General features: G+C 47.2%; 1 protein-coding gene across 3 annotated transcripts in view; it reads left to right on the top strand.

The window, feature by feature from the left end:
* The window catches only part of LOC123760885 (uncharacterized), a 63,463-nt gene that overhangs the window by 36,783 nt on the left and 4,232 nt on the right, over positions 1-22,448 (top strand). For all 3 annotated transcript variants that reach the window (XM_045746687.2, XM_045746688.2, XM_045746686.2), the window contains exons 4-5: positions 5,494-5,640; positions 16,392-16,593. In XM_045746687.2, coding sequence (XP_045602643.1) covers positions 5,494-5,640; positions 16,392-16,593 — 349 coding nt within the window. The remainder of the gene's footprint in view (positions 1-5,493; positions 5,641-16,391; positions 16,594-22,448) is intronic.

Raw genomic sequence — 22,448 nt, 5'->3', positions numbered from 1 at the left:
TTCGCAGAGGCGTGGGGGAGCACGGCATGCTAGATCTCCCAAACCTAGAGGAAAGCGATTAGCAAGGTTCAGTGAACCGAAACAAACAACTTCAGAAAAATATTAGGAACAGGGTAGTTCAGTTGTAAACCCCACTGGCTACACCGCGTAGCCAAGGTGGCAGAAGCCTCTGAAACCTGGTGTCAACGGATCAGTCATGTGCGTGGTATGGGTACGTCCACAGGTACCCTTTGTGTCGCTTTTCCCCTTCTGGTGTTTTTTTGTTTTGTTTTTAAGATAAGTGTTTATTATTATTTGGAATGTCCCATTGGGGGTGTCTTGGAATGTCCTACAGGACATTCCAAAGACTGGTGACATGCCTGTATTGGGTTCTTTTTTTTTTTTAGTGTTTGCTTTTCATGCATGTGTTTCACAGCTTCACTGTTTGCACGGATTGTTTGCCTTGAGCTGCATATGCTTAAGGTGTCCTTTCCTTGGGTGCTCTCTGGCATTGCTCCTGCCTTGGCAGGTTTACTCTCCTAGGAGAGGTTTGGGTGTCTGTTCCTAAGAGGATGTCCTGTTCTTGGAGAGTCCTCTCCATGGATCATGCAATGGGTTGCATGACAGACAGGGTTGTTCAGGGGTGTGCAAGGGGGTTCATGTGCTTGACCTGTGACACATTAAGGAAGGATAAGGCTGATAAGGAAGGACTGGAGTTTTGATGAGATGGAAATTCCGGACTGTGACGGGTTCAGAGATTACATAATAGGAACTATAACAATGGGTGGACCTAAGATAATAGTGGCAGTCATTTACAACCCTCCCATAAATGACAGAAGACCTAGACAGGAGTTTGATAGGAACAACATGCCAACCATTGATATAATAGAGCAGCTTCAGTTGCCTGCAGGAATGGCTCAAGACTCTTAATCATGAGCAATTTCAACAATGGAAAGATAGACTGGGAGAATGGGGACCCACATGGTGGTGCAGATACAGTACGTGGAGAGCTAAACTCTTGGAAATGGCAACAAGGAACTTTCTGATCCAGCATGTCAAGGAACCCACAAGAGTGAAAGGCAATGATGAACCAGCTAGACTCGACTTGATATTCACCCTGAATGAGTCAGAAATAAGGGAAGTCAAAGTTGAAGCCCCCATAGGAATGTGTGACCACAGTGTACCGACTTTTGAGTACTTGGTGGAGGTAGGGATAACCTATTCAAGGTTGGGATTGGAGGGAAAAAGACTAAATTACCGAAGAGGAAAATATGACGAGATGAGGAACTTCCTCAGAGAATACTATGGGAAACAGAACTTAGAGAGAAGAATGTGCAGGACATGATGGATTTTGTCACCCAGAAGTGCCAGGAAGCTGCAGACAGGTTTATCCCCGTCCAAAAGGTGAAAAACAAAAACCCATGGTTCAACCAGGAATGCAAGGTAGCGAAGCAACCGAGTAAAAGAACATGGAGAAACTCCAGGAATAACAAAACACCGGAGAGCAGGGAAAGATACCAGAGGGCCAGAAATGAGTACCTCAGAGTGAGGAGGAAGCAGAGAGACAGTTTGAAAATGACATAGCAAGTAAAGCCAAGACCCAACCAAAGCTGCTCCACAGCCACATCAGGAGGAAAACAGCAGTGAAGGAACAAGTGATGAAACTGAGGAAAGGGGAGAACAGATACACAGAGAAAGACAAGGTGGTGTGTGAAAAACTCAACAAGAGATTCCAGGAGGTCTTCACAATAGAACAAAGAGAAGCCCCTGCACTAAATGAGGAGGGGGCAAACCAAGCAACCTTGGAGGAATTTGACCTCACCAGTGATGAGGTCAAAAGGTGTCTGCTGGAGCTGGATGTGACAAATGCTGTTGGGCCTGACAGAATCTTACCATGGATACTAAAGGAAGGTGCAGAAGCACTAAGTGTGCCACTCTCTATGGTGTATAACAGGTCACTGGAAACAGGAGACTTACCATAAAGTTGGAAGACAGCTAACATAGTCCCAATATACAAGAAGGGTGACAGGCAAGAGGCACTGAACTACAGGCCAGTTTCCCTAACTTGTATACCATGTAAGGTGATGGAGAAGATCGTGAGGAAAAGGCTCGTAGAGCATCTGGAGGGAAATAACTTTGTAACACACCACCAACATGGGTTCAGGGATGGTAAATCGTGCCTCACAGGTTTAATAGAATTTTATGACCAGGCAACAAAAATTAGGCAGGAAAGAGAAGGTTGGGCCAACTGCATTTTCCTGGACTGCCAGAAAGACTTTGATACAGTACCCCATAAAAGGCTGTTAAAAAAGTTGGAGCAACAGGCAGGAGTAAAAGGGAAGGTGCTCCAGTGTATAAGGGAGTACTTAAGCAACAGGAAACAGCATGTAACAGTGAGGGGGGGAGACATCAGAGTGGCGAGATGTCACGAGTGGAGTCCCACAGGGCTCAGTGCTTGGACCATCCCGTTTCTAATATATGTTAACGATCTTCCGGAGGGTATAGACTCGTTCCTCTCAATGTTTGCTGATGATGCAAAAATTATGAGAAGAATCAAGACGGATGAAGATAGACAGAGATTACAGGATGACCTGGACAAACTGGAGGAATGGTCTAGAAAATGGCTGCTATAGTTCAACTCGGGAAAGTGTAAGGTAATGAAATTAGGCAAAGGGAGCAGGAGGCTGAACACAAGGTATCATCTGGGAGGTGAAATCCTGCAAGAGTCAAATAGAGAGAAAGATCTGGGGGTTGATATCACACCGAACCTGTCCCCAGAGGCCCACATCAAAAGAATATCATCAGCGGTATATGCTAGACTGGCCAACATAAGAACTGCCTTTAGAAACTTGTGTAAGGAATCGTTCAGGACCCTGTATACCACTTATGTAAGACCAATCCTGTAGTATGCAACTCCAGCCTGGAGTCCATACCTAGTTAAACACAACACAAAGTTAGAGAAGATTCAGCGATATGCCACCAGGCTCGTCCCGGAACTGAGAGGAATGAGCTACGAGGAAAGGCTAAAGGAGCTGAACCTCACATCCCTAGAAAACAGAAGAGTAAGGGGAGACATAACCACCTACAAAATTCTCAGGGGAATTGACAGGGTGGACAAAGACAAACTCTTCAGCACGGGTGGGACACGAACAAGGGGACACAGGTGGAAACTTAGTACCCAGATGAGCCACAGAGACGTTCGAAAGAATTTTTTCAGTGTCAGAGTAGTTAATAAATGGAATGCACTAGGAAGTGATGTGGTGGAGGCTGTTTCAAATGTAGATATTATAGAGCAAAGTAGGCTCGGGAATCTGTACACCAGTTGATTGACAGTTGAGAGGCAGGACCAAAGAGCCAAAGCTCAACCCCCACAAGCACAATTAGGTGAGTACAGTCTACACTCTCGGCTGCATGTATTCCAAAGCTGATTGAGCCTGGTTTGGGACTCGGTTGGTGTCACTGTCCCTGCCTCCACCAGCCTTGTCCTGGCTGCAGTGCCCCCCCCCCGTCTCTTGGTGTTAAGTTGGCTTCAGGTGATTTGATGGTTGCTCAAGCAGCTGTGTGGGAGCCTCAACTTTGCTCTTCTGATCCATCCCCTAGGCAGAGTTTGGCTTTGGAGGCTGTGCTGGTTCCTCCGTGGCACTCCCTTTCATTGCTGTCGGGACTGTTAGGTTCTGACGCCATTGGCCCTATGTCAACTGCTGTGTCACAGTCTTCCTCTTTTGGCTTTTCGGGGTTCAGTCCCATGGTGCCTTCATTCACCTGTGCTCGACATCTTTGCTAACACCTCGGCTCTCGGCTGGGGCTTTACCACCAGCGATCATCAGTCTGTTCAGGGGCATTGGTGTCCCCTCCATCATCTGGTGCACAGCACTGTGTGGTAGTTTGCCACCGTGTGGCATGTGCTGCAGAGAATATTGATTCCTGTGCGCTCAGTAGTCCAACTCCATTCGGAAGGTTCTCTCGTGGTCTCAACTGGGGTTGGGGCAGGGAGATCACTTCTGTCTCTACCTCATTAGAGTTGGATGCTACATGTAGTTCTTCTTCTGGAATCTTGGGGTTTGGCTCTCCATGTCGTTCAGGTCCTGGGAGTGCCCAATTCTGGAGGTTCTGGTGGTCGAACCGTGTGTTGGCGGCCCTGTACTTAGTTAATGTTCCCAGGCCTCGGTGCCCTTGTGTGGTCTTGGGTCTGCTTTCTAGGCCGATGGTTTTGTCATTGCCGTAATACCTGCAGTGCTCCCTCCTCCCTGATAAGTGCCCATTTCTTCCTTTGCCATGGGTAGTTAGCTTAAGGGAGCTAAAAGGGGCTCCCCAGAAAACCAACATTGAATGTAATGAAATGCCAATTTCTGGGTGAGCCCTGGTGGCTCCCTGAGACCCTCCCTCCCGCAGGGCATCGAGGTAGTTTCCATCATCATAAGAACTGGTGGTGGAGCTGCCGGCTAGCCTGGCCTACCTCCCTCCTCCCCAGAAACGAGGATGAGGGTGGGGCGAATTAGCTCACGCTACTTTCACAAATTTTTGATACTTTCTTTACATTGTTGGGGAGTTCTTTTGGTGGTTTTGAGGTTGCAGTTTCGTTTCTAACCGAGCAGTGGTCTATTCTGTTTTGCTGATTTCCTGGGTGCCTTTCCTTGGTGGTGGCAGACATGAATAATTTTACATAAAAGGTTTTTGTTGTCACTGCTCCTTGTGCCTCTCTGAGAGGGACCAGGTTCTGGCTCATGTTCTGCGGTAGGCCAATAAGAACTCTGCAGCTGATGGCACCTGTACTCTAGTGGGGTACTCCAGTTGTATGGCTTCATAATACTAGGGGCCATCAGTATAGTAGCTTCAAGAAGCCAACAGGGCTCTCCCAGAAATTGGTGTTGCATTGCATTCAATGCTGATTTATTGTTATCATGGTTACAAATTTTTCAAAGCTGATGCTTGTTGGCCTTCTGATGGGTTTTTCTTGGTTATCTTGAGGTTATCTTGAGATGATTTTGGGGCTTTAGTGTCCCCCGCGGCCCGGTCCTCGACCAGACCTCCACCCCCAGGAAGCAGCCCGTGACAGCTGACTAACAACCAGGTACCTATTTTACTGCTAGGTAACAGGGGCATAGGGTGAAAGAAACTCTGCCCATTGTTTCTCGCCGGCGCCTGGAATCGAACCCAGGACCACAGGATCACAAGTCCAGCGTGCTGTCCGCTCGGCCGACCGGCTCCCTTGGTAGTGATGTGCAGGGTCCCTTTGCTTTTTTTAGCAGACTACATCCTGGGAATGTAGTAGCTTCCCGATGTTTAGCATCGGGAAGCTACTGAGCAGCCAACCAGAAAGATCCATTTCAATGCTGAATTTTTCTTACTTGAAATGTAATGTACACAAGAATTACAAATTTTGACCTTCCGTAAGGATAGTCCCAAGAAAATAGTCTCGTAGTTAAATGGTTAATCATGCAAATGAATAACATTAACCTGTATTAAAATAATTGTTATTTGTTATCTAATGAAGTTTATTGTAATGATTTACAGGTAAAAAGTCCTGGTGGTAAGATAATCAACGTTGAAGACTTACATCTAAGCTCGGGGAGTGATATTATAAAGAAACTCCTTCAGCCACCAAGAGATCTTCAACCAAGTACTCTTCAACAATTCACAGCTGACCTATATTTCTTTCAAGTAAGTTATTAATTTTGTAGAATTATATGGTATTATTTGATATTTTTAGCAGGGAGATATTTTATAGTTTCAAGTTAAAATGTGTTGTTTTCTTTGCCTTATTTTGAGAATGCCTTTTGCGTTGATATAAAACCTTAAATTATATTTAACATTTTCACCTCTGCATGATATTGCAGCAACAAATATGCTTAACTTTATCGACCTACACACACATCGACTTACACACACACACAAACACTCTTGATACCTGGGAATATTTCAGATTGTTTGAATTGTAACCGCAGGAATGTCCTGAAAATGTACGGTGTTACCTTCATTTACGAATTTAATCCGTTCCCTGAGATGGCTTGTAACCCGAAACAAATTTTCCCATTAAAAATAGTGGGAAATTGAATTGTTCCGTTCCACACTCCCAAAAATATTAACTTCAAAATACATTTCATACATAATAAACACAAATATTTTGTACTATAGTATGTACAAGTTATAGCTTATTGCTGACTGTTGTTGGCGTATAGAAGACAGTGAGGAGGAGGAGAGGTGTTTGTGTTTGGCAGGGGAGTTCCCTTCCATTATAACATGAGGCAGTGATGACTTCTCTGGGGTACTCTCTCTCTCTCTTACGTTTTTGCCTGCATACCACTAGGACCTGGTTGTGGCTCGCTGCTTGTTTTTCTCACCAAGAACCCTTCCATAGAGACTTGTTTTTCTCTACGTCTTAACACTTGTCTGTAGCGATGCATCACAGTGTCGTTAAAAAGGTTAAGGCAACGGCCTACTGCAGCTTGATTTGGGTGAGTCGTTTCAACAAAACTTTGCATTTCATCCCATACTGCACACTGCTTCTTAATTATTGAGTAAGGGACATTCTGTATTGCCTCCTCCTTCCACGAAGAAATTTCCTCAGCGGTAGTGCATTACCCTATTTCCTATGTTTTAATAAATGTAATGCATGCACTCTGTTGAGTCCCGCCAATTCAAAAATATGGTACTGGCCCCCACGTGGTTACTCTTGTGTTTGAGGTGTTTATAAGTAACACTTGTTCTGTACTCCGTTTTAAAGTAACAATATCTATACTGTAAGCGAAGAAGTACGAATGGGATTTGTTAGTCTGTACTCTTGGGTACAGCTTACAAGCTCGTGCCCTTACATTGATCTGTCCCTTCCCCTCATTTGGGTCAGGAGTTTCTGCTGCTATGTCAAGTCATTGCAAATTTGTTGGCTTCAGGTGTGAGTGCACTGACCTTATCCCTGTGCTGGGTGTCTCGTTTGTTCCCAGTCCTAAAGGAGGACTTGGTGGACCTCCATTCATCCTCGATCTTTCGGGTCTGAATAGCTTCATTTCCTGCCTGACCTTTTATATGATCACTCTGACCCAGGCTTGCTTGGCGTTTCAAGCAGGGTCTTCGATAGTGTCCCCTGGACCTCAAATACACTTGTCTTCCTATCCATCTGAGGTTCAGGGATTGGTTAAGTTTTGCAGTGGAACATTGTGCTTGCCACCACCAGTCATATGGTGTTGTCATGCTTACCGAGGACCACGAGCCAGATTATGGTCCCCTCAGAGAGGCGAAAGGGAGCAATGGCCTATGAAACTCGCATGTATGAAAGTATTCATGTCTGCCATCGACCGGGGTTGAGCACCCAGAAAGGTAGGCGCTTTAAAACAGACCCCTCAGGTAGACATTGCAACCTGAGACTGAATAAAAGCTAAAAACTCCTTCAAAGAAAAACAAGCATCACGACATCACAACATGCGCCTCACATTTGCACCGATCTCCCCACCCCCTCCTCCCCATCCCCCCCCCCCCACTTCCTGCAGGAGGTGGAGAGGGGGCCCCAGCCCACCGAGCCGGCAGCCGGACCGCCAGTTTGTCGGCTGAAGCTAAACGGGTTGGACGTCTGTTCTGGTCTCGGTTGCCTGATTGGATTCACCCTGCTAGTGTTTCTGATGTGCATTGGAGGTGGCCAGGAGTTTGTACCAAGGGCTGCAGGCACTTAGGGCACCCTACCCTAAGTACCCTGTGAGTACACCCCTTGAGGTTCAGAGCTATCTTTTCTGGGTCCTTTGGGTTCCCATTCCCGTAGAGGTAGTGGCTGCTTGCCTTTCTGCCTCGACCTTGCTGGTTCACTCTACTCTTCCGCGCTTTGCGTCAGGAGTTTCTGACACGGGTATATCATCATCTATAAGCTGACCAGGTGGCTTCTCTAATGGTGTTCCACCTGTGGTCATCTTCTCGGCAACAGTACAGTCTCTTGGCGGTCTTTTCGCCATATCCGTTCCCTGCGTAGGTTGTCTTCGGTCTTGGATTGTGTTGTGTTGACTTTTCTTTCTTGTCTCTTTCAGGACAGGCATCTTATGCTGATTACTGTCACCTTGTATTGTGCAGCGCTGGCGGAGCTGCTCCAGCTTGCGTTCGGGGTGGATGTCACTGGCTCTGTTTCACAAGCTTTCTCGTGCCTTTTTCCACCTCCGGCCTGCTCTTGCACTGCCTGAGCCGTCCTGGTCTTTGGACTGGGTGTTCTCCTTTCTTTCTTTCTTCTCCTCGGTTTGTGGTATCCCCTTCAGTTCAAGATTGTTTCCAGAAAGCTTGTTCTTGTTGGCTTTGGCTTCTGGGGGTTGGGTTGGGGAGCTTAATGCTCTATTGCGGCACATAGGCTTTTGCTCTTTTGGTCCAGGTGGACATTTTGTTCGTTTGCAGCCGTCTCCTTTTTTACTGGCGAAGAACGAAACGGCAGACTTCTGGAGGGGTCTGTGGATGATTGATGCTTGATTAGTCACGCCGGGGGTGCATCATGTTTTGTGTCCGGTTGCAGCTTTACACCGCTATCTGCGTGTCTCAGCTTATGTGTCCGGGAACGAGCTATGGGTTGACCCGGTTTCTCATGTTCCCTGTTGAGGTCTCTCAAGTCGTCCACAGGGTTATAAAGTCTAGCAGGCCTGCGGTCTACCCTCGTGCCTATAATGTTCATAAGTTCGCAACTTTGGATGCTATGTTTGTCAATATGTCTTGGGCGGACACTCGGGTACGAGGGTTTTAGAGATCGAACGGGGTCCTGGCTGCTCGATATCTTATTAATGTGCCAGAGGAGCACATTAACAGGAGCCAACAGGGCTCCCCCACAGAAAATCAGCGTTGAATGTAATGAAACACCATTTTCTGAGTAGAGTCCCAGAGGCTCTGGTACCCTCCCTCCTTCCGGTCCGCAGGTTTTGCTTCCGATTTTCAGCCTTCAACCCCCTCCCCATCCGGCCCGTTGGCGTCGTGAGGGGGCTTCGTGGGCGGCTGCCGGAGTGTGATGCTCCGTGGGACAGTCCTCTGTCCTTTTATGGCCTTGCACTCCTGCTGCTGTCTTCTCTAATTGTGCCGGATCGCTTTTCCTTTTCATTATGTTTAGTTTTTCTCCCCCCTCTTCTCCTATCTGCTTGTCGTGTCCTGCCGACCTTTTGCTTGTTTTGGATTATTTCTTTGGACTTCTTCTATTTTGACGCCCGGGTGCTTGAGGAGGCATACTCTTGCACCCATAGAACTGTAGTACCCAACGTCTCGAGCGAGGGGAACCTTTAATTGTCAATCCCCCTTTCGTCGCTGAACCCGATCTCGACGGACTGACGGTTCTTAAGGTGGCGTTTGTGGGGCGTATACTCACGACGCACCCCTAGGGGCCCTGGCATGATCGGCGATAGCTTCCTGTTGGGTGTCCTGCCTCTAATTGTGGCTCCATGGTGGGTATGGGGGCACATTCGTGGATGAATTTATCACACTTCGTACCTATGTCGTTAAATGTTTCTGTTGTACCCTCTCGGGCTCGTGGGGTGGGCGACCAAGCCCCTGAGTCGGCCTGTCTTGGAAGACCGGGCTCGGTAGCCTCCGCTGCGTTGGGCCCTGACCTTGCTCCTCCTTTGACCATCCTGACTTCTTCCCCCAGCTCCCCTGCCTCCTCTGTGGTTGGATCGAGCCTCCAGCCCCCAGTGGTGACCTCTTCGTCCCCTGGTGCGGCTAAGTCTCTCGTTGTGACTACTGCGCCTTTTGACCCCTCTCTCTCTGGGGGTTCTCAATGCCGCACTCGCTCGATTCCTTCCCGTACTGACGCGTATCAGGCCTTGTTTGGTCCCGCTTCATGGGCCAAATACTTTGATCTCCTCCCTCTTGATTCTGCGCCTTCTGACGATTTCTCCCTCCATCGGCATCTTGTTGATTCCGTGGATGCGTCTGTTACCTTCAACCCCACTCGTCTCGGTACACGTGTCGTTGCTGCTCCTTCTCAGGATGCAGCTTCCCGCTTGGCTGCCTTATCTTGCCTTGGCGAGATCCCTGTTCGGGTCTCCAAGAACGTTCGGATGAATGCCAGTGTTGGCACTATTCTCCTCCCGCCCCATGTTGCAACCGGTGTTCGGAATCTGCAGGATTGCCACGATGATATTCGGCATATCCTTGATGCCCAAGGCCATTCTGTCCTCCAGGTTGACTCGTTTACTCGTCCCCCTCGTGGTCGTCGCCGTCAACCCCTTCGTTTTGTGAAGATCACCTTTGATGGTAGGACCCTTCCATCCTCTGTCATTCTTGCTGGTGCTAGGTGCTCTGTCCAGGAGTATATTCCTTCTCCTCGACTTTGTAACAAGTGCTGGAGGTTTGGGCATGGTGCCCTCCGCTGCTCTGGGACTGTCTCTCTCTGTCCTTTGTGTGGGGGTGAAGGTCACTCTAAGTTGGAGTGCACTTCTCCCCAAGCTCGCTGCCTCAACTGCGGTGAGGCCCATCCTACCTTCTCCCGTGCCTGTATCCATTACAAGCTTGAGGCAGCCGTCCTCAACTTGAAGCACCGGGAGCGTTTATCTTTTCCTGAGGCGAGGTGCCAGGTTCGCCGGCTCCGCCTTATGCTAACGTCTCTTATGCTTGCGTGTTGCGCTCTTCCTCTCTTCGTCCTTCCCTCCTTCCTCAGACTCACAACCGTTTCTGGGCCTTGGACCCTGATACGCCCACTGCCCCCTCCTCTGTTCCTTTGCGTTCTGTCCCAAGGGGTCCCCCTCCTGGTCCTCTGTCTGGGGTTCCCCTTCTTTCTACCCGGTCTGTCATGTCTCCTGTGTCTTCTTCCTCGTCTCCCTCCGATCCTCCTTCCCATCCTCTTCCTCCATCTATCGGCTCTTCCCGCCGCCTGTCGGTGCAGGCGGATGTCCATCGCTCTCCTAACGGCCGTCGTGTGTGCTCTCATTCAGCTTCTCCTGTTGAGACACTGGAATCCGTTGTCTGGTACGTAGTTGCTGGGACACTGGTCTCTTTAAGTCAGAAGCGTAAGCCTGGCTCCTCTCCTTCCTCCTCCCCGGCGGGTAAGAAGGCTTCTCTTTCTTCCTCAGCCCCTACTTCTGGCTCTGTTGCTCCTTCCCCTCCCATTTCAGTGATTGCGCCCCCTGTTCCTGCTATGGAGGTTTCTTTGGCCCCTGCTTCCCTTTCGGTTGCTGCTCTTGCTGAGGTGTGCTCCCCTCTTTCTACTCCCCCTCTTCCTGCTGCTGTCCTTGACTGCTCCTCTCCGTTGTCTCCTCCTCCTCCTCCTCTGGACCCCACCCGCCCATGTCTGGTCTGTTCTCCCGCTTCCTTCCCTCCGTCTTTGCTTAGTTTATCCATGCCCCCTAACCCTGACTTTGCTGACCCTGATCCCGACCCTGATATTCTTTAACGTGCTGTGTTGCTCTTTCGCCTTTGTTTCTTCCTTGTTCTCTGTTGTCCTTTCCCTTCTCGTCGATGTCTATTCTTCAATGGAACGTTCGAGGTTATTATGCTAATTTCCTCGAACTCCAACTTCTGATTTTGCGGTTTTCTCCCCTTTGTGTCTGTCTCCAGGAGCCGATGCTTGGTGCTCGTCCTGGTCGTTTTCGTGGCTATTCCTTTCTCTCCCTCCCCCCCCTGCCATTGCTGGGGCTTCTAATTCTTCTGCTCTCTTGATTCGCACTGATGTTCCCTTTGTTCCTTTACTTTTTCCTTTGCCTCTCCATTGTTCTGCTGCTCGTATCTTTGTGGGGAAATGGTACACAGTTTGTTCCATTTATCTCCCCCCCGAGTGTCCCGCTTTCTCTTCCTGATCTGAAACACCTCTTGGACTCGTTGCCGGAGCCTGTGCTCCTGCTGGGTGACTTCAATTGTCGTCATTCTCTTTGGGGTGATGTTCTGACAAATACCCAGGGTCGCCTTCTTGAGCCGTTTATCCTCTCTTATTCCCTGTCTCTTCTGAATTCTGGTGAGCCCACTCATTTGGACTCTCGGACTCGCACCCTTTCCTGTCTTGATCTTTCTCTCTGCTCTTCTTCTCTTTACTTAGATTTCATGTGGCAGGTTCTTGATGACTTCCATGGCAGTGATCATTTCCCTATCCTTGTTTCCTTTTTCTCATTTCGCCCTTCCCTCTCCTTCCCTAGGTGGCAGTTTGCTAAGGCGGACTGGAACCTATTTACCCTCAGTGCTGCTCTCTCTGACCTCTCCTTTCTGCCTCTCCCTCGTGCTCTCCTTTTTCATGACACTGTCTTCGACGCTGCTCTCCGCTCTATTCCTCGCTCTTCCTCTCGGGGTCCGCGGAAGTGCGTTCCCTGGTGGAATGCGGATTGTGCTTAGGCTGTCCGCTGTAAGCGTGCAGCCTGGAAGAGGCACCGCCGTCGGCAGACGGCCGATTCTTTTCTTTTCTTTCGGAAAGCGAGTGCGGTGGCCCGTAGGGCCATCCGTACGGCTAAACGTGAATGTTGGGCATCTTATGTCTCGACAATTACATCCGAAACTCCTCTGCCCCAGATCTGGAAGCGTATCCGCAAGATAGCGGGTAAGTTCGTTCCCGATGTTTCACCGGTCCTTCACCTCCATGATACTCTTGTGGCGGACCCGTTGCAGGTCGCTTCCGAACTGGGTTCCCACTTTTCTTCTGTTAGCTCTGGTCTTCATCTTCCCCAATCTTTCCTTCTTCGTAAACCTGTCCTTGAGTCTCTTCCTTTAGATTTCTGCACTCGTCTTCAGCTTCCCTATAATGATCCCTTCTCTCTCTCTCTGAACTTCGTTCTGCCCTGGCCCTCTGCGGTTCTACGGCAGCGGGCTCCGATGGTATTCATTATGAGATGCTTCGCCATCTCCCTCCGTGCACGTCTCAGTATTTACTGAGTCTGTATAATCGGATCTGGGAGTCGTCGTCAGTCCCTACCTTGAGGCTACCTTGAGGTGCTTCCGGGGCTTAGTGTCCCCGCGGCCCGATCGTCGACCAGGCCTCCTGGTTGCTGGACTGATTGACCAGGCTGTTAGACGCGGCTGCTCGCAGCCTGACGTATGAGTCACAGCCTGGTTGATCAGGTATCCTTTGGAGGTGCTTATCCAGTTCTCTCTTGAACACTGTGAGGGGTTTGCCAGTTATGCCCCTTATGTGCAGTGGAAGCGTGTTGAACAGTCTCGGGCCTCTGATGTTGATAGAGTTCTCTCTCAGAGTACCTGTTGCACCTCTGCTTTTCAACGGGGGTATTCTGCACATCCTGCCATGTCTTCTGGTCTCATGTGGTGTTATTTCTGTGTGCAGGTTTGGGACCAGCCCCTCAATTATTTTCCACGTGTAAATTATTATGTATCTCTCCCGCCTGCGCTCAAGGGAGTACAGATTTAGGCTCTTTAGTCGGTCCCAGTAATTTAGATGTTTTACTGAGTGGATTCTAGCAGTAAAGGATCTCTGCACGCTCTCTAGGTCAGCAATTTCTCCGTAGCTTTGAAAGGGGCTGTCATTGTGCAGCAGTACTCCACTCTAGAGAGCACAAGCGTTTTGAAAAGTAACATCATCGGTATAGCATCTCTAGTGTGAAAAGTTCTTGTTATCCCACCTGTCATTTTTCTTGCAGTTGTGACGGCTACTTTATTGTGTTCTTTAAAGGTAAGGTCTTCCGACATGAGTACACCCAGATCCTTTACATTGCCTTTTCGTTCTATGTTATGATTTGCCTGAGTTTTGTACGTGGTTTCTGTTTTTATATTTTCGTCAGTCCGTTTTATATTTTCGAGCCAGTCCTCAGTCCCTGAGGACTGGCTCGATGCCGTTGTCCTCCCTGTTCGCAAACTGGGGTCTCTGGGTACTTCCCCTAAGGACTTTCGCCCTATTGCCCTCACAAGTTGTGTCTGCAAACTCTTTGAACGTATGGTTAACGTTCGTCTGATGTGGTTCTTCTCAGTTTGATTTCCGCAAGTGCCGCAGGATGACAGATGTCCTGGTGAACTTGAAGGTCTATATTCATACTGCTTTTGCTGCGAAGACCTCCGTTGTTGCCGTCCTTTTTGACCTGGAAAAGGCTTACGACACCACTTGGTGATATATTCTATCTCAACTTCATTCTTTTGGCCTTCGTGGTCATCTCCCTCTCTTTCTCTGCAGCTTCCTCTCTCGTCGTTCCTTTCGGGTGCGCCTTGGTACCGCTCTCTCTGCCTCTTTTCAGCAATACGAAGGTGTGCCCCAGGGTAGTGTTCTGAGCACTACTCTTTTTCTGGTTGCCCTCAATGGTCTTCTTTCCTCTCTTCCTTCTGGCGTCTTCTCCGCTCTCTATGTCGATGATCTTACCCTTTGCCGTCAGGGTGATGAGTCACCTGCAGCGTCGGCCTCAACTTGCAATTGATGCCGTGTCGTCTTGGGCCACAGATCATGACTTCAAGTTCTCTACTTCTAAGACTTGTGCCATGACTTTTACTCGGAAACGGGTCGTTCTTCGTCCCTCTTTGTCACTTTATGGTCATCCCCTTGAGTACAAAGATTCTGCGAAGCTTTTGGGGTTATTCCTTGACACTCGTTTGTCTGAGTCTCACCATATCTCTTACCTCCATGTTGAGTGCTCTAAGGCCCTTACCCTCCTTCGGGTCTTGTCCCATACTTCTTGAGGGGCAGATAGGCGCACTCTCTTTGCTTTACATTCCTCTCTCGTCCTGTCTAAGCTCTATTATGGTTGCCCTGCTTACTCATCTGCTTCTCCTACTCTTCGCCGTGTTGATGCTTTGCACCATACTGGGTTGCGCCTCAGTTCTGGTGCCTTTCGTTCGACTCCCGTCCTTAGCTTGTATGTTGACACTAGCTTCCTGTCTCTCCAGGACCGCCGTGATCGCTACTGTCTTCACTATCTTGCGCGGTCCTTACAACATCCTTCCTCTCGCCTCTGTCGTGCTTTAACTTTTACCCCTCCTGCGGTTCCTGTTCCTCTTCACCACCTCCCTCTTTCTGTCCGGTTATCTCGCCTACAGGATTCTCTTTCCGTTCGTATTTCTAATGTTTCTCCTCGTGCTGTTCCTTTTTTGCCCCCGTGGAGAGTCCCTCTTCCGCGGTTTTGTACATCCTTGACCCGTATCACTAAAGTTTTTACCCCTGCTACGGTTCTAAAACGCCTTTTCCGTGAGCACTTTTCTTTTCACTCCCTCTCCGTTTCTGTCTTCACCGATGGGTCTAAGTCTGTGGACGGTGTTGTCTACTCTGTTGTTTTTCCTGATCGCACTTATATATGTCGCTTACCTCCGGAGACTAGCATCTTTACAGCGGAGCTTTATGCTATTCTCTATGCTCTTCGTCTCCTGCTTTCTCGTTGTCAGTCTTCCTTTGTAGTTGTTGTTGACTCTCGTAGTGCCCTCATGGCTCTCGGGTCCTTCAATCCAGTTCATCCAGTAGTTGTCGAGATCCAGCATTGGCTGTTTCTTGTTCACAGTAAATTTAAGTTGGTTGAGTTTTGTTGGGTTCCCAGCCATATTGGTGTGTCTTTAAATGAGCGTGCGGATGCTGCCGCCAAAGAAGCTGTCTGCTCTTGTCCCATCTCGTAAAGGTATTCCATATTCAGACTTTTATCCGGTTATCCATTCCTCCGTTATTACCCGTTGGCAGGCTTCTTGGTCGTCTGTTACTGGTAACAAACTACGTACTCTTAAATGTTGTGTTTCCTCGTGGCCATCATCCTACCACCGTAACCGACGATGGGAAACAGCTCTGGCGAGGTTGTGTATTGGCCATACTCGCTTAACCCATGGTCACTTGATGAAGCGCCGCCCTGCTCCTTATTGTCCTAGTTGCATTGTCCCTCTTACGGTCGTGCATGTCATTCTTGAATGTCCTGACTTCCAGGACGAGCGTGTGTCCTGCTTTCCGACCGCCCCTCGCGGTCACCTGTCCCTCAATAGAATTCTTGGTGACTCGGATACTTTTGATATTGTTCGCCTTATGCGTTTTTGTTCTCGTATTGGCATCCTTGGTGATATTTAGCGCCCTCTGATTATTCTGCACACTTGATGGTGCTACATAGCCTTCCCGGTTTGGTGCCTTCTTTTGATAATTACTTACTTACTTCAGCCTTCAAACTGACAGTCCAGCTGCAGGCTCGGTAGGCTGGGACTCCCTCTTCCCCTCCGGGGATGGGGGGGAAGGGTCATCGTGAACGAGCGGCGCTCGGTGTAATGACAGGCCATTGCTCCCTGCGCCTCTGAGGGGACCATGTTCTGGCTAGTGGTCCCAAGTAGGCATGACAACTCCATGTGACCAAAGCCTCGCACTAATATTAGCTAATATCAGCTAATATCAGTCAAATAACTCCAGGGAGCCTCCGGGGCTCTACCCAGAAAATTACATTTCATTACATTCAACGATGGTTTTTATTCATACGCCTGAAATAATTATGAGATAATGCATGAGATAATATTTTTATCTCATGCATATAAAATGAGATAATATTTGCATGAGATAATATTTTTTTCATCTCTTTGCATGTGCTGTTAAGATTCTCTGTGATGAAAGAGAAGAGACAGTGAGCCAGTTAGAAAATGACATTGATGGTTTGGTAATTGAACGTGAATTAGAACCAATGGTGTTGACATTCTTTCCTACTGAGGAGCATGAAATAAAGATTTTATGGAAGATTGTCTGGGACTCAAGAAATAACAGATTGAAGTATAACATTTTTGTTAGCTGTGAAGATGATGGTAAGTCCTTTAATGTAATTAACATCTGTGTTTTTTTGGCTTAATTAACTTTGGCTGTTTACATCTTGGAATTATCTTACTTTAGTTCAGGTTTATTAATTAATTTGTTTAAGAGAAACTAGTAACTTCGAGCAGTGCTTGAGATGCTTCCAACTAATCTTGAATGAGTAGTTTGCTGTAGTTAATTTAACGTGTGTTATTTGTGAATTCCTCTTATTTTGTTTGTTGTTGTTGAATATAGAATATTGCAATGTAATTGTGAATCAATACCAAAATGTGTAAAATTTAGTATCAAAATCTCATAAGCTGCATGTTGAACATATATGGTTTGAAAAGTCTGAAATTTTAGGTATCAGCCTGAGGCAATTGCTTGAATGTCTCGGTTGCATTTATTGCACTTTACAGAGAAACAGACATTAGAAAAACAGTTAGGAAAGAATTAGTTACCAGCAGTATAGAAGCAAGTTCATAATCATTTTTGGGTGTCTGGAAAAGGAAATACCATTTAAGATAGACTAGCATGAGTGGAAAAAAAAATGAGAAAATAGTAGGTTTAGGAAAATAGTTCAGTGATAGGCAAATATGTAAGACAAGATTTGCCCCTTAACTCTTCCACTACACGAGTCATACAGAAATGCTTTCGGCATATCTGATTACATTGCACGAGTCCTATAGGGATGATTTAGAGTACTGCGTAGGATTTAAAAATCCCTCAGGTATACAGGCTCCCGTTGACTTTCTCAGGCCTCTAGTAAACACACCATTTTAAGACAAAATCGTGGACACCAAGATTGGCATGCATGCAGCATAAGCTAATAGCATCACTATTCACCTTGTGTCCACAGCATCACTTAAAGATGTTGAAATATATAAGTACAGTAACTGCTATTATTTTACAATGATAGTATCATTGAAGATCCTGACTGATAAAGACGATGTACAATGTTCAGATATCGGTGAACACGATGCGTTTGACCATTCATGGGCTCTTGAGGCTTTCTGCGGAGGGGGGGGGGGGGGTCCTTTGTTACAGAGCGTCGGGCACTCCTTCTCCACTTTCCTATATGAGTTTGACTTGGGTGTGGCTCTTCCCATGGCTCGTTTCTGAGTGCCTTTGGGTGGTTCTATTTTGTTCTTCCTGAGGTTTTCAACTTCTTTAGTCCACCCCCCCCCTCCCCCCCTCCTCCCCCCTCCCCTCCTCCCCCCCTCCCCCCCCCCCTCCTCCCCCCCCTCCCCCCTCCCCCCCTCCCCCCCCGGCAGTAGCTTGGGAGATCCTTTATGTGTATCTCCTGTGCAACCTGAATTTTGCCTTAGTGATGGACCCAGCCTCTTTTGAGATCAGTTCTTCTTCCCATTTTTGGGTGCATTACAAGGTTCCAGAGTCATCTTGGCTGGTAGACTGTCTGTTGTTTACCCTTTAGGCATGATGCGGTTTCTGTCGTTTCTGCATGCTTGAGTGGCAGGAGGTGTCTCCTGTGTTGCAAGTGTTCTGGGAGGTTCTCTTTGAGTTTCTTAATACAGTACATGTCTCTTTACTCCTGTTCTCTCATGTAATGTAGGTTTCATGCAACTGCATGCTCGAGTCCCTCAGTTGTCGGCTACATTAGTTGCAGATGACTATTCTGCCCGCACACACTTGGGTTTTGTTGTGTGCTTCTTGAGCCTCCAGGAATTCATTCTGGTTGGCTTATGGAGGACATTAGGGAACTCAGCACTGTTTCTCTTGAGGGGGGGATTTGATCTTTGCTGCTTCTGCATTGGCAGCCCTCCTCAAGCTGTATGTTCCAAACTTCTGGGAAGCACTAGTTACATTTTTTGCCTCCCATTTCGTGTGTCGGTAAGCTGTGCTGGCCCAGACCTTCGACTCGACATGGGCCCCTGACTCTCATCTCTGCTTCCCACTTTTCCTCGCTCCTATTTCCAGAGGACATTGCTTCCCAGTTCCTGTCAACTGTGGCCACTGTCTGTTGGGCCCTATTTCTGACTTATTGGGTGCTCGTGGGGGTTGTTCTTGTCACCCAATGGTGGTTTGGGCATCGCTTGCTGTTGATCAGGGTAGGTCATCCTTGGAGTTAGATGCTGTGGTGAATGTGCTTCACGCAGCCAATTCTTCTTTGTCTGGTTGGAGCCATGCTCACTCCATTAGGAAGGCTGGCTCACAGGGTTCACACCAGCTCGGTTTGGCAATGCTTGGTCCCACAATCCATGGTCTTTTTGGGTCGTCTCTTTTGGCCTGCAGTGGCATTGGCTTTTTCCACCTATATCTGGGGGCTTGTGGTTTTTGGGGCAGGCCTCCTCCCCTCATCTTTGTCAGGTCATCTCGGAGTGGGTGACTTCAGGTAAGGTTGAAATGACTGCATCTCTTTGGTGGGTTTCTCATCCGTTTCCGGTTCCAAAATGGGACACTCTGGATCTCTGGTTCATCTTTGATCTCTCCTGGATGAATCAGTTTTTTCCTTACCCACCCCACCCTTTCAAATGACCACATTGTCCCAGGTTCATTTCGTTCTCAAGCTGGTTACTTGGATGATCTCCCTTGACCTCTGGGATGCTTGCTGGCACATCCCTATCCATCTGAAGTTCAGGGATTATATAGGCTTTGTCGTGCTGTAGCAGGCTTTCCGCTTTCAGATTTCCCATTCAAGTTCAGTTTGGCTCCTCACATTTTTACAAGTTTGGCTCAGATCATGGTGACCCGTCTTCATTTACTGCGTGTTCGCGTTTTGGCCTACCTCGATGACTGGGTGGTGTGGGCTCCCAGCCAGTTCACATGTCTGCTAGCCAGGGATCTGGTTCTTTCTGAGCTCACTGGTTGGGTTCCAAGAGAACTGGTGGACTTATTTGGTTCAGTCGCAGGTTTGTGCTTACGACCGAAGATTCGTACACAGAGGACAACAAACAAATTAGTGAAATTCTAAAAAGTTCAGTATGCAGGTATGTGTATCACCCCCAATAAACATCATGAAAAGTTGAGGATCCAGACAGTTTCTTTATGAATGATATCAAGCTCCAGATAATATAACCAATATTAACATGAACACAGAAGTCCTTGAAAGAGAAATTGAGAGCATGCCCATACACTCAGCCCCTGGTCCTGACTCCTGGAATTCAATATTGATAAAGAAATATAAAGTACCAGTAGCATGAGCACTCAGTGTAATATGGAGAAGGAGCCTGGTTACAGGAGAGATACAAGCAACACTTAAATCAGCAGATATAGCCCCTTTGCACAAGGAAGGTAGTAAAGCTTTGACAAAAAAATCATAGACCAGTTGCACTAACATTACACACACAAATTTTTGAACGAGTGATTAGGAATCAAATTTCCAGTTTTATGGAAAATAATGAACTTCACAACTCGGGACAACATGGATTTAGAGCAAGAAGATCCTCTCACAGTTACTCAACCATTATGACAGAATCACAGAAGCCTTGGAGGAAAAGCAAAATGCAGATGTTTTATTTACAGATTTTGCAAAGGCATTAGACAAGTGTGACCATGGAGTGATAGCCCATAAAATGAGATCGGTAGGAATAATGGGTAAAGTGAGGCATTGGATTTTCAACTTTGTCAAACAGAATGTAGAGAGTGTTGGTCAATCAAGTAAGATCAAGCCCAAGTGCAATGAAAAGCTCTATACCCCAAGGCACAGTCCTTGCACCATTGCTCTTTCTCATTAGCAGTAGAAACACTTTGATATAGACAAAAATACTAGTCACAGCTTCGTGTCATCCTTTGTAGATCATTCAAAAATCAGCATGAAAATTGCCACTGTAGAAGACACTGAAAACTACAGGCAGATATAAATAAAGTATTTGATTGGACAACTGAAAATAACATGATGTTTAACGGTGATAAGTTCCAGGTACAGTACTGAGGTATGGTGTAAATGAGGAACTTGTATAAAACATAGGGTACAGTACACAATCAGACCTACTCATAGAATTAAAGCAACATGTAAAAGACCTGGAAATTATGATGTCTGATGACCTGACATTTAGTGAACTTAACTGAGCAAATATAGTGGTGGCCAGGAAAATTATAGGATGGATTATGATAACGTTCAAATCCAGGGACCTTACAGCAATGCTAACACTAAATCACTGGTACTGTCCCATCATGAGTATTAATCAGTACTCGCTTACCCTTTCAGAGCAGGAGAGATCTCAGAATTAGAGTACTCTGAATACAGAGAACATATACAGCACGCATAGAAATGATAAAAGATCTGAATTATTGGGACCGTCTCAAAGCTCTCAAAGTGTACTCTCTGGAAAAGAGACGAGAAAGGTATCAAATAATATATATGTGGAAGATACTGGAGGGCCAGGTTCCAAATTTGCACAGTAGAATAATAACATACTGGAGCAAAAGATACAGAAGGAAATGCAGAATAGAACCATTGAGGAGTAGAGGTGCCATTGGCACAATCAAAATATTGCTAAAAAAAGCTGAACGAGGGGACTAAACTCCCCAAACGAAAATTAGCAAACGAGCATGACGTCATCACGTTGCCGCGCCACTGTGTGCGCAACCCCGCCCCCAGGAGGGGAAAGGGGGGGGGGGGAGCCCCTGACCCTCTTGCCAGCGATCCAACCGTCAGTTCTTGGCTGATGTGATACTGGCATGTCGTGTGCCTCTGGCTCCTGCTATGGTTTCAAGTGGCATGGGTTGTCTCAACAGGTGATGTGTGAGCCAGGAAGAAGAATCTACAGTACTCGGGCTGCATGCACCTCGGGTTTCCCTCCCTAGGTTCCCTGTAAGTACAGTGGTACCTCGGAATATGAGTGTCCCTGTATACGAGTCTTTCGGAATACGAGCAGGATTTGCTCGGAAAATTTACATCGGAAGACGAGGGTGTTGATACACGTACAGGCTGACTAGCGCATGGTGACACGGCGATCGCGCCTCAGTTTACCAGTGCCTCGCGCCCAGTGACTATCCCGCCTGAATTTTTCATAATTATAGTTTTTTGTTGGATTTTTGGCTATTTGAGCATAAAAATTATTATTATACATCTCGCCATGGGTCCAAAGTAATCCAGTGGTAAGGTTCAACCTAAGAAAATAGTTGTTAGTAGAGGCGGTAGAGGATGTCCCTTCTTGATTAAGAAAATGTGTGAAGTATGGGAAGAACTGCAAAGTTTTGTTGAAAAAACTCACCCAGATAAAGCTGTAGCAGGCCGTTGCATTGACCTTTTAAATGATAATGTGATGTCTTACTACAGACAAGTGTTAAAATGTAGGGAAAAAGAAGTGTCTTTAGACAGATTCTTAGTAAAACAAGCAAGTCCTAGTGGTATGCAGGCAAAATGTGCCAGTGTGTGTACACCAGTGAAGTCCTCACTGCCTGATGTTATAATGGAAGGGGACTCCCCTTCCAAACAGTAACACCTCTCCCCCTCCCTCTTCGTCACCATCTTCCATACGCCAACAGCAGTCATCAGCAAGGGTAAGTAATAACTTGAACATACTTTTGTAGTGTAGATTTAGATGAATTAGGTATAAAATTTAGTTTGAAGTGAGGTTTTTGAGTAGTCAGGAACGGATTAATTCATTTTCCATTATTTCCTATGGGGAAATTAGCTTCGGTTTACGAGTTTTCAGATTACGAGCTATCTCCTGGAACGGATTAAACTCTTATACCACGGTACCCCTGTACTGCCTCTGGGGCTTGGGGCCACCTTCCACAAGTCACCTTGGGATCTACCTCTGCTGTGTCTTTTACTGCTCAGTACTTGGCCATCCTTGGAGTCAGCTGGGGTTTTTGTTGCCCTTGTTTGGCTCTGGGTAGGAAGTAGCTTCTATCACTGGTAGGGGTACAGGGTACTGCACAGCTAGTTATCACCTCATAT

The sequence above is a fragment of the Procambarus clarkii genome, chromosome 3, assembly GCF_040958095.1.
Source record: "Procambarus clarkii isolate CNS0578487 chromosome 3, FALCON_Pclarkii_2.0, whole genome shotgun sequence".
Taxonomy (NCBI): Eukaryota; Metazoa; Arthropoda; class Malacostraca; order Decapoda; family Cambaridae; genus Procambarus; species Procambarus clarkii.
The sequence above is the reverse complement of the archived record's forward strand: the minus strand, read 5'-3'. Positions and strand labels throughout refer to the sequence as shown.